This window comes from Struthio camelus, chromosome 2, assembly GCF_040807025.1.
Source record: "Struthio camelus isolate bStrCam1 chromosome 2, bStrCam1.hap1, whole genome shotgun sequence".
Lineage (NCBI taxonomy): Eukaryota > Metazoa > Chordata > Aves > Struthioniformes > Struthionidae > Struthio > Struthio camelus.
The window spans coordinates 149192762-149204704 of record NC_090943.1 but is presented as its reverse complement, the minus strand read 5'-3'; the positions used below and the strand labels follow the sequence as shown (position 1 = coordinate 149204704).

The following is an 11943-nucleotide window of genomic DNA, read 5'->3' as shown; positions in this document are numbered from 1 at the left end:
CTGGTTAACTGCTTTCTGTCTTTGAATGCAGCATTTCACTTCCTGTCTCTAAAATGGGCGTAATGAGAATTATCTTCATTTCTTAAGTGTTTTCAGGCTTAGGGTCAAATATCTTATTTAAGAATGAATTATTTTTAATCTCTTTCATCACAACCCCATTGGCACACAGGGGATACTGTGCATTCATAGTGCTGAGATTGCAGGTGATTCTTGCTTTGTGATTCTAGGTTGCTAAGTAATCCATGTTCAGAGGTGCATGTAAGGAATCCTCATTGCGCTTGTCATGTAGCTGTCTTCCCAAGCATTCAAAATATTTTCTCAACTTGAAAAAATTCTTAGGGATTTTCTGCTGAGGCTCAAAGGCAGTCATATTTTATTTATTTTATTACAAGGCATGTAAGTAAAAACTTGTATAATCTGAAAAAAGATATTAGATAGAAAATAGTAATAAAATTAACATTATTCTTTTAAGAAACTTGGTAATAAATACATTTCCCCTCAACATTAAAATGCTTGCTATTTTGCACAACAATAAATATAGCATAGCTCTGGCATAGACAAAGGCCAAGGCTGGATACAAGAAGTCCATGTGGTTTCTCATAAAAGCTCAGGTGATTTTTAAAGGTTTGGCATCTTGCACTTGACGCACTTTGATACAATTTGCACTCTGATTTTATATTTTACTCCAATTTTTAAACAGTCCCCATAGTATGAAAATATGAGAGGAAAATCTGTTTGATTATAGGATTTTTCCTTTAAATATTTTCCAAAGTAAAAGATGTGTAAACTCATGGAAACCAATCCTTAAAATTAAAAAAAAAGTAAGTGTCTTGGTGGCTATTTTACAAAAATGCAGAGTTTTCAGCTGTGGGTGCTTAAGCCTGACCAGTCAATTGGCAAAGAACCAATCCCCAGTCAGTTTCTCACTTCTTTACACAGTTTTCCAAAAAAAATAATAATGAGAAGAGTAGAGTGTAGTATTCACTTCCCAAGTCGTGATGGTTTGAGGTTCTTACACTACTATCCAAAGGTAACAGGAGAAGCAACAGGTACATTCCAGAACACTTCCCAGCACAACTTTGGGTCATTCTGGTCTATACTTTTCTTTTAAAGCTACCAACAAAAGAGAAAGAGATACTTCCATGCACCGTGCTGTTCCTATGCCAGCACATTTCACCACAATCATAACTGTGAATCTAACTCACTTTTATAGCCCAATCTAATATAGATTATTTCCCACAACAGAGATAACGTCCACATAATGCCACAAACTCTGGCGGAGTCCTTAAAGTACTGATAGGTCATGGCAAGATTTGGACTTGAGTTTGAAGGCCATATTCTTGTTGTTCTTGGCAACTATTTTGCCCCAGAAGCGCCTGGCTTTCTTGGGGATGCTCTCTCTTCGTTTCTGGTAAGCCAGCCGCTTCTCATTCTTTTCCTTGCTGTCCCTCCTGAGTCGGACTTGTCGCACAATGCCTTCAAACAGCTCTTTCACATTGTGCTGCACGGCTGCCGAGGTCTCGATGAACTTGCAGTCAAACACGACAGCACACGCTCGGCCCTCTGCAAGATTGTAATGCGGAGATGTCAGGAGGTGGCATGAGCGAGGCAGGGGGAGCAAACTTGTTGCAGGCTGCCACGTGCAGGGAGCCAGCTCTAGCGGGGGAATTCCTCTAGCCTAATATAGGCATGCATAAGTCTTTAATCACCTTGGGCTGCTTTCTAGCTCATGATTCATCTGGCCTGTGTCAGATTCCCTGCACAGCAAGGGGCAGTGAATCTCCTGGAAGAGCCCAGTTCTTGCTGTCAAACTGTGCAGGGAGCTAAGGCTGACTCACACTGGGACATCAGTGGCTGAGAGGTCAACCATGACCCAAAAATCACTTAGTCATCTTCTCACGTGCACACTGCTCAAGTCATATTAAAAGGGGGTGATAGGGCCCTCCATAAGCATGGCACAGCTCTTTTTACCATAGCAGGCATGGCCCAATCCTCCTCTACAGGTCATTTATAAAAAAGGGTCTTTGAATAGTAACAGTTTTGGTGTGAACAGACACATACAAAATCCTTACATAAACGCAGAACTACGCCCATAAATTCAGTGTTCAGTCTGAAATCTTAGCTCTTATCCTTAATTATTTGAATGTAAACTTAAGTCTTCTAGGTGAGACTAACATGAATGTATCTTCCATCTCTCAAAATAAACCACATTTTTCAGCTAGGCTATAAAGAAATGAGAGGAAAATAGGAATCCCTGGACTACTGGTAAGCTGCCTCAGTTCACACTCTTCACTTCAGGCAACCGTGACAGAGGCCAGAGGAGCTATGCACATCCCCAATGAAAAAAAACGTCTAGATCAGTCAGCAAACAGAAGAGGAGAACAGCTGCAGAAAGGAGAAAATGCCAGGTAGAGGAGACCACGTTTCTGATGGGTTCTGGCTGAGATGAGATAATATAACACAGAGCAAGGAATTAAATTCTGTCACCTAGGCCTCAAAAAAGACTCAAGGAGAGATTTTACAAGCTGCAGACCCTCAGAGGGAGCAGCAGCTTTCCCAGCAGTCTCTGTTCCTGCTTGTGGGCTCTGGACTCCCAGAGGTCTGGGAGAACAACACAGGTTGTTTATTCATTTGTATGCAGCAGAGGGTTGTTTTAGCACCCCAGATCAAGGCACCAAGGAGAGCTCACCTGAAAGGCTGCCTAGTCCCAGCAGAGCAGAGGCTACGGTCATGTCTAACCTGCAGGTGCCAATCGACCCAGGCATTAACCAGGCTCTGTCCCACCCCAATTTGTTTGGTTGACAGTCAAGGTTTACACACTACTTAATGCAGGTAGGCTGCTTTCAACCCCATGTGAGTAGGGCTGTATAGCACCAGACTGAGCCAAAGGGACTTTATGTCCCTGCCACTGGTGGGGCATGTTTGTACCATTCTCCACATTCAAAGAGCTGGGAGTTGTTAGAATAGCAAAAGAAAGGGTGGAAGGGAATGTAAATTCATCAGGAAATTAAATGCCAGAGAGGAAAGAGAACTGGTTAAACTAAGAGGTTATCTTTGGCAGCAGAATGAAGGGCCCTAAACTGATTGCGCATAAATACGTATTGGAAATTCAAAGAGTTTCCAGCTGCCAGAGCAATCATTCTGCAGTGGTCTTCCATGAAGAGGGACATTGTAATTGCACTACCAGGGGAGGCTTAGGGACCTGGCAGGTCCTTTCCAATCTTCTGTCTACTGTTCCAGTTCTCTGTTCTTTTATTACTCTTCTATTGGCCAGACCTGATCACAGCGTACTCCCGCAGCCGGAGCTGTGGGCTTTCAAAAGCTACTAGATGACTCTTAATGTTTACCTAGTTTTTGTCCTCATCATTTTCCTTACCTGCCACTGAAACTTCACGGCATCTGACAAGGTCACTTTTGTTGCCAACCAAAATAATGGGGATATCTTCTTTCTGGCGTGCTCTACGGAGCTGTATTCTGAGTTCAGAGGCCTTCTCAAAGCTTGCTCTGTCTGTGATGGAGTAAACAATCAAGTATGCATCTCCCACTTGCATGCAGTGCTCTCGAATCCATTCGCCTTCGCGCTGTTCAAATGAAACGGTCAGCCATCATTAAGCACTGAAAGGATTTTCTTCAGAAAATATAACATTACAGAATCCAACCCATTCCTGGTGTAACTACACTGAGTATGGTTTGAACCACAATTATACTAAAAGTGATTCCAAAGTGATGATATGAATACATCACCACAAAGGACGGCAAAGGTTGGCCCAAAGAATTCATTGTATTGGCTTTAGACTGGAATGAATGTGGTTCTGGAGCATGCCTTGCATGTTTTATTTTATCACTAAAAAAGTAAAGAAGGTAAATATCTTTGCTCTTCTCAAGCTCACACTGCAGAGTCCTTAGGCACGCTTGGTTTGGCTGGGACGTGGGGAGGGAGGTGGGTGCATGTCTAATCCTATATTTCCCCTGATGCTGAAGTACAGAAAATACCTACTTTCTTTCCGAAAAGATACCTAATTTGATATTAGCACACAAGCATATGCACTTTTGTTTTGGCATTTGACTGGAACAAATAAAAGTACCTTATTATCCCACATATCAAGCAGTATAATGGTTGCACTTTCACCATCCACCATCAGGGTTCTTTCATATGTGTCTTCTGAAAGGAAAATCAGAAATGTTATATATTATTTTGTGGCATCATGTACATTATGAAAACAAATAGCTGGATACATATAATTTCTTCACAGTTCGAGCTAGCGAGCCAGATTTTATGCTGGCTCGCATTCAGTTCTTTGCTCATTTCTGTCAGCACTGAACCTGCCCTCTGTTCATTGCTGGTTGTCTTACTTTCCATGATATATGAACGAGACTGAAAGATCATGAAACAAAATGTTCATTACTTTGGCTGATATTCTCTTCATCTTATGTGGGAGAGAGAAAATAGAACCCGTGGAAGAAATAACCAAAGGCTGAACATTTGCCCCATGGGAGCAGCAGAGTCCAGCAAGGCTGAGTAATGGAAAATATTTGCTTTCACTTTAGCAGGGACAGTTCACGGGTGAACAGTCACTGCTGCTGAGAGCAATACAGCTAACAGCCTACCCAGCAATGAGGACAGGGCTTTGCAAGACAAGGGCTGCTGAGTTTTGGAGACACAGATTTGTCTCCCATCTCAGTTTCCCACATTACCTTTAATGTCAAAAAGCAAAGGAGTCAAACTACAAAAGTTCAATTATTTTTTACTAAAGTCACAGAAATTCATATCTAGATTACAAACTCCATGTGACTAAGTGCTGCTTAGACCCGGGGGAGCTGTTCCCACCAACAATGAAGATCAATCCTTGCTGTGAAATCTCAGTCCAGCCCCTGCTTCACGTTCTAAATTTCTCTTCTTTCCCTCAAATCTGGGACATTTGGAGGAGTGCTATGGGGTTTGGGCCCACCTGTAGTCTTGGGCTGCTTGTCAGTGAAAAATGCCAGCCTTTGGGCATGCAACTTCTTTCAGTGCACTGTTGAAGAGGCTGCCCCAACCATGGTGTAGATAGGGCTGTGTCTTAGCTCTTGACTCATAAGATGTCTGGTGGGCTTTGCTAGAGTGAACTTTCCCTCAAATTGTAATCACTTGCTTTCTCAGGAGTCAAGAGTCTGCGTCCACGAAAAAGCATGAGCCAAAAATATTACATATTTAAAATAAAATCAGCTACTGCATACTGAGAAACTTTGTAAATGAGAGCGCAGGATTGGCACAGCTTAAAATGGAGATATCAAAAAGACAAAGCTAATCAAGAGGAGGCGTTCCCCTTGTAGGCCCAATGGCACGACATTTATGTTTATGAGTTAGATTAATCCTATAGTCAGTAGCAAAAGCAGTCCATAGCAGCAGCTTTATTTGCTCTATGAACTGGCTATTCTGAGCTATTATCTCTTGTAAAAAAGATTTCCAGTTCGCAAGCTACAGTTTGGAGAATAGTTTCGTCAACTGACCAGGCAGCTGCATAGGAACAAGCTCCATATGAACTACAGGACAGCATTCAGAGGACTACTTCTCTAGTCTCTGTTATACTTGGAGAAGCTGAAAACATCCACGCACACTCCTTGAAAATGTTATGCGCAAAACAGGCATATTCAGCACTCATTTGCACCCTGGTCAATCCTAAGGAACTTCCATAGGATATAAAACACAGTGAAAGAGAGCTCATGCTTGTTTCAAAGCTGACACTGCAAAGGAGAAATGTTACAACAGCAAGTTTTCTGATACCTCAGGAGACCTGGCCAGGAAAATCTGTCACGACTATGCTTCAAGTGGTATTGCTAAGAGTGTAAATGAAAGAAGAAACCCAATGGCTTCCTACAGAGGAGAAGGAAACTGGCTGACAATGGTGCGTAAAGTAAATCGGCTGTATTTTCTGACTGATTGCCCAAGGGGCCTAACCTAGTTCGCTGGTGTAGCCCCAGCGAACATTTTATCAGATATATTCCAGATTGAAGGGCAGCCAGAGGGATTACGGAAAAGTCAGTGGAAACTGAAGGCAGAACACACCTGAATAACTGATTTAGTCACTGCACCACAGCAACTTCACATTCCCCAAAGGCACCAAGATTTCTACCCTTGGTTTGTGAAACTCTCAAGGAAAACGTGGGTTCTACCTTCTTAATTCTGGGTTCTATTAAGCCCTGGGTTATACCTCTCCTAATTGGACAGGTAGAGACACAAAGAGTTTCCTTTTTGAGGTGCACTGAAGGCTGGAGCAGAAGCCCCCAGACTCTGTGTACTAGCACTAGTGCCATCATACCAAGGGGAACAGGCAGGAGGCAGAAGCATTATGCTGGGGAAAAGGAAAGTCATGTGTATCGACTAGCAAAATGAGCCTCCAAAGCTGATAGCATGTGTCCCTAGAGCCACAAGGATTTCTGTCACAGCATAACCCTTCTACAGTAATATCTCATATATGATATGGCTCACAGCTTGGTGTGCAACTTCATCTTCTGCATTGACTGATCCTTGGGATTAAAGAAAACTTCACAGCCCTGACCAAAAATGCAGGAGAATATCAAGGGGGAAGTGTCAAAGAAAGGCCTATCGCTTGTGCCTTTTCCCACCGTTTGGGCAATAGGCATTTCCTTACACCGCTGAAGTGTCTTTATCCGGTTTTCCCCTGGTGGAAGCCATGCTGCACAAGTAACACGAAATGAGGAGGAGACATATTTTACTCACACTCCAAACAGCCTATGCTGAGGCAATATATTTATGCACGACTTCTAACGGCAAATATTTTGGAGGTGATCAAAGAACTGGATGGGGAGGGGGTATTTTTCATTATATATTATTTTTAAGCATTACATTCTAATAAAACAAGGGCATCTTCTTTTTTTTTTTTTTTCTGTCCCGCACAGAAAGTAGGAATTGACCCTGTGGAGCCAGTGGTGACATATTTTGGACATATGTGTGAGAGCTGAACCAGCCTTTCCCTATAACACAGGCACAGGCAGGAACATAGCAGCTTCCAACAGGTATTTTAAAATGAAATAGCATGAGAAGCTACATTGCTGCCTTGCAGAGGCTTTAGATCCTCATTAGTGAGGACCTTAGTCCTCGTATCTAATTTTTTTTGCTTGTTTTCTTAAGAGAGATAGATGTGTTGGAATCAATTTTGATGATCAGACCCAAGTGTTGGTTACCTCAGTTTCAGGTTAAATGGTCTTGCTAATTTTCTGTGCCTTAATGCCATTGCTACTGACAGGGCTGCCCTCAAGTAAACAAGCGCCCCAGGCCATCATGACCTACCTCCTAGCACCTCACAGTCGCTGTCAATGCTGTCATGTACCCCTGCAAAGATGTTGGCCAGCGACGACTTGCCTACACCGTGTTCCCCGATCAGCACCACCCGGTAGCAATTGCTGCTGGATTCAGAGGAGATGACGGAGTCAGACGACTCCGAGGACCAGCTCCTTCTGTAGTAATCGTCAGGACTGATGGTGTATCGTTTCTGTGCATTGTATTCATTGGAGTCCTTCTGGACCAGCGGGTGCTTTCCATCAGCAGGGATGCTCCATCGCTGCTGCTGCTGCAAGCCACTGTTGTTGGTGCGACGCATGGTAACATTGTTGAGGGTCATTTTTTACCCCTGGTGAGAAACGTGGAAACGACAAACATCACCCACAAAGCATTAGAAATGCGTTAACACCCTCTTCCCAACCTCAGGACAGTATGTAGAACCCTACAGAAGAGCTGGACTATACAACAACAACAAAAAAAGAGGCTTTCTGCACTTCTTTGTTGCTGCTGGTACACAAAGAAATTTCTAGTTAGTGAGTCAGAGCTGCAGCTTTCATCCTAGGGACAATACCACTGTCACATGCTAAATCCCAGCTTTGTGCTTTGCTTAGCTGTTGCAGGCTCACTGCTGTACTAGGTGCAGCGCAGCCCTGGAGATACTGCAGCATTGCTATGTCCCAGGAGGAGAGCAAAGGGGCAACATCTGCCAGCGCTGTCATGCCTGGGAGCCTGCATACAGCTGCATCCTCAGTGAGGCAGCTGATGGGACCCTGTAGGTGCCAGTCCCCACCCTTCATGCGCAACTGTGGGCAGAGGGACCAGCCGCAGTCACCTCCAGTTCCACTCCAGTGGGTGTAAAGGGTGAGCACGGGCGCACCCCACGGCTGCGCCCCATTCCCTACATTCTCCTGGCATAGACAGGCTGGTTCCTCCAGCAATGTCAGCCGTGCACACCAAAACACAGTCACAAAATAAATCCTATTTTGCTTGCAATATCGCTCCCATTGCCTCAGTTAAAAGTTTAATCTTTTGGGAAAGTAAAACGTGCTAGACAGCCCTCATGCTGGAAACAAATGATGCAAGCAAGTCTTGTTATAATGTATTTTGAATAGATTTTGATCTCAGCTATAGCAGGACAAATAAAAAATAGCTATCGCACAGAGTAGCATTTTGGCTGGTAAAAGTGAGGATGCAACCAAGTCCAGTGGCTTTTCTGAGGAGATACTGAATCTGACCTCTAAAGAAGGTATCACTGAGAGTAAAAGCTCATAAAGTTACAGATAGTAAGTCAATAAATTAATTTACCACAAAAGCTGCTCATTCACATTATCTAAGAACGTTTGTTCATCTTACACAGCTAGTTAGCTCACCTTATCTATGCATGGCTCTTAATTACATTTTACTTTGCAAACTCTATTTTGCCTTGGTTGGAAGCAGAGTGCAGTGATGTCATTTTCACAGGCTAACAGCTACCATTTTTAGGAAAGATCCTTTGATATATTCCAGTTTCCAAAGTGACAGTTATTTAGATATTTTACATTTTAGCATATGTCTGATGTTTCTTAGCTCTCTTCTCTATATTAATAAACAGCATATCTGTCTGCACAACGCATCAGACCACTTTCAATAACAAATTTTGAATATTTTGAATAAGAACTAGTGAATGAAAATAATTGCAGCAACACATCAAAAAGACATATACAAATTGTTTTTCCTATCCACATAAAACTTTATGAAAACTTCTTAGAATAAATGTGCAGCAGGTCATAGAACAAATAGGCAGAAAGAGCACACTCTAACTAAACTTATTCCAACTTATGTGATATTTTCACTGTGACGCACAGTACTTTGTGGCAAGATTAGATCATATGCATAGTCTAGTCATAGTAACTTTGCCAGGAAAAAGCATACGTAACTAGAAACCTCGCACCAAACGAAGACTGCTTCACAAACAAAGTGAAGTTTTTCCAGTACTTTAATTTTAAAATCCATTTTTTTCTTGTAGTTTCCCCTCTGAAACAATGCATGAGAAAAGCCACCTCTAATCCAGTCAAACAATGAACAATCACTAAATCACTATCTTCAGTTAACAGTCAATCAATAAATAGTCCAAATCATAAATATTTTATATTTTTTCCCTTAACAAATTATCATCCTTCATTAAACAAATCCAAACAAGAGAAAGTCTTATAACTCACTACTGCACATAGCATTCCCACTTCAAATTATTTTTCATACCACAAACTGCATTTAGCATTAGCTATTTGGTCTGTCATTTACTTATAGTAAAATACTGCATTTGGACCAATGCATTTCAGCCAACACTGCCTTACTTTTGACGGGCTCTTCCCCGCAGTCAGGTCCTTTGCTCTCCCTGCCCTTCTCTCTCAGTGGAGTGTGATACACTGAACTGGTCTGCCAAAGCAAATCCTCTTCTACTTATGGGCTGCCTCTTTAATTCGCTCTCAGCAAACCTGGTTTATATTAAGCCCATCTGATCAGAGACAGGGCTTTTCCGTGACGTGTTTGGCCTTTCCATACAACAGCCAGCCCCCAGCTGGGAGGAAGCGGACACGCAGAGGAGCAAAAACTTACAAACAATCTCAAAAGCTTTCCTTGAAACCATATGATTCCCCTAATGTTGCCAGTAAAATAAACATGTTTGGTTCTCACAAGATGAAGACAGGAAAGTGCAAAAAAAAAATTATATGTGCTGTTTCATCATCACTCAGTTTTTCAGTCAAGTGCTATTAAAATTGATGATGTTTAAAAAATGGCATAAGCTTTATTAATGCATAAAATGCTGCAAAAGTGTTATGTTGTCTCTCTGCAAAAAGCAACTGACTATCTGGTGGATAAATGTTTCTTTGGAATAAAATATCATAATGTTATTTTGAAGATATCTTAAAAGCAGGAGGATTATTCTATTTTTTTCTGAAAAAGAAGTTCTAATACATAAGATCCTATTTTTCCTGCTTCTCTTAGCCTCCAAGTCACTGCATGCAGTTTTCTGAATCTCATAATCAGCTCTCGCTTCTGCTGTAACCCTTTACTAGCAAAGGTTTAAAAAAAACAGCAGACCACAAATTCTGTGTTGCTCCAGCTTGACAGTGGCATAGATGTATCAGCATTAACAAGCACAAAGTCAGAGTAGCATAGTGCTTATGCAGTCCATAGTTTATTAGGAAAGATGAATATATAGTGTACGTGGCGCAAAACAAGGGCCTGCTCCTTAAATTTTAACAAGCTCAAATGTCATTGGCACAAGAAATTCTGCCAGGAGGAAAAAAACTGTAATACTGTGCCACTGGGGGACACTCCTAACAACATAGAGAAGGTACTTCTCGATTAACAGATGAAAAATGAACTGCTTGGTAAGGATGCCACAAGTTATATAAAAGTATATGGAAACTCTATAGTCAGCCCTCAATTATCTAAATTCTGCGTTATCTATGATGAGCTCAAAAACAAGCTCAGAAAATTTTCCTTTATATTTACAATCTCCTGGTTAGTCTGTTGTCCCCTAAAATCAACGTGTGACTGTAATTTTTATGTTGCACTTTAGTTTGAACAACTTGATCCATTTCTGAACAGGGATAAGAATTTTTTTTTTCATGACCCCATTCTTTTCAGTTACAGACAAGTAAGCCTTTAATTAACCATATATCTTTATTAAAGAGAACAGTGATATGCAGAAAAGAATGTCTAGTACTGTTTGGTGTCTAGCACTTATTTCACATACCTCTACATTTTTATGCTTTGATTAAAACCTGTAAACCGACTTGTTTTCCTGTGAAAACATAGACCTTTCACAAATTCTGCATTGGAAATATGCTCGTCTTGTTTCCCCTTTGCCTTTCTTGCATTCCTGTGTCTTTCTTGGGGATTTTCAGGCACCTTCTGAGCCTATTCTCAAGCCTAAAGAGATGAGAGCCCAATAGAGACCATGTCCAAGTACGAGCATATTGCTTTTCCAAAGTATATGCTCATATTAACATACATGGAAATTATTCATATCTACTAACAGAGTACTCAGACAAAACTTACTGCTTGGCAGTAGCTGAGCTGGCCGCAGATCCTGCGTCCCCACTCACCGGTCCTTAGCACAGCAGGCTCTGAGTCTGTTGCCATGTGGTCACCTCAAAGAACACAAAACAGCTCATCCTCTGCGCAGCACATATGCAACAGCTCTGTACAGCATGGCAAAACCCAGCAAAACCTCTGTCAGGGAGAGTTTAGTGTTACCTTTATGGCATGGCCAGCAGTTTCTAGGAGGAACACTTCACTCTTTTGCTGCCTGCATACTCAGCTTCACTTTCAGCGTTGCTCGTTTTTGCAATGTGCTGGAAATCACAGAATCACAGAACGGCCAAGGCTGGAAGGGACCTCTGGAGATCATCTAGTCCAACCTCCCTGCTCAAGCAGGGTCCTCTAGAGCACATTGCACAGGATCGCGTCCAGGCAGGTTTTGAATATCCCCAGGGAAGGAGACTCCACCACCTCTCTGGGCAACCTGTGCCAGGGCTCTGTCACCCTCACAGTCAAGAAGTTTTTCCTCAGGTTCAGATGGAACTGCCTGTGCTTCAGTTTCTGCCCGTGGCCTCTTGTCCTGTCACTGGGCACCACGGAGAAGAGACTGGCCCCATCCTCTTGACACCCTC

The 11943-nt window shown here is 42.3% G+C and overlaps 1 protein-coding gene across 1 annotated transcript; it reads right to left on the bottom strand.

Moving 5' to 3' along the window:
* Positions 1–346: 346 nt before the first annotated feature.
* Positions 347–9763, bottom strand: GEM (GTP binding protein overexpressed in skeletal muscle). Its single transcript, XM_009676019.2, has 5 exons — positions 9616–9763; positions 7292–7631; positions 4086–4162; positions 3377–3581; positions 347–1563 (listed from the first exon to the last, which is right to left on the bottom strand). Exons 2-5 carry the CDS (start codon positions 7620–7622, stop codon positions 1286–1288), a joined length of 891 nt encoding a protein of 296 aa, XP_009674314.1. The 5' UTR covers positions 7623–7631; positions 9616–9763; the 3' UTR covers positions 347–1285.
* Between the last annotated feature and the right edge of the window lie 2180 nt (positions 9764–11943).

Coding starts and splice junctions, on each gene's coding strand:
- GEM (XM_009676019.2), bottom strand. CDS start 7,622: ATGACCCTCAACAATGTTACCATGCGTCGCACCAACAACAGTGGCTTG. Junction 4,163..7,291: donor CGACTGTGAGGTGCTAGGAG/GTAGGTCATGAT, acceptor TTTTCCTTTCAG/AAGACACATATGAAAGAACC. Junction 3,582..4,085: donor TTGATATGTGGGATAATAAG/GTACTTTTATTT, acceptor TCATTTGAACAG/CGCGAAGGCGAATGGATTCG.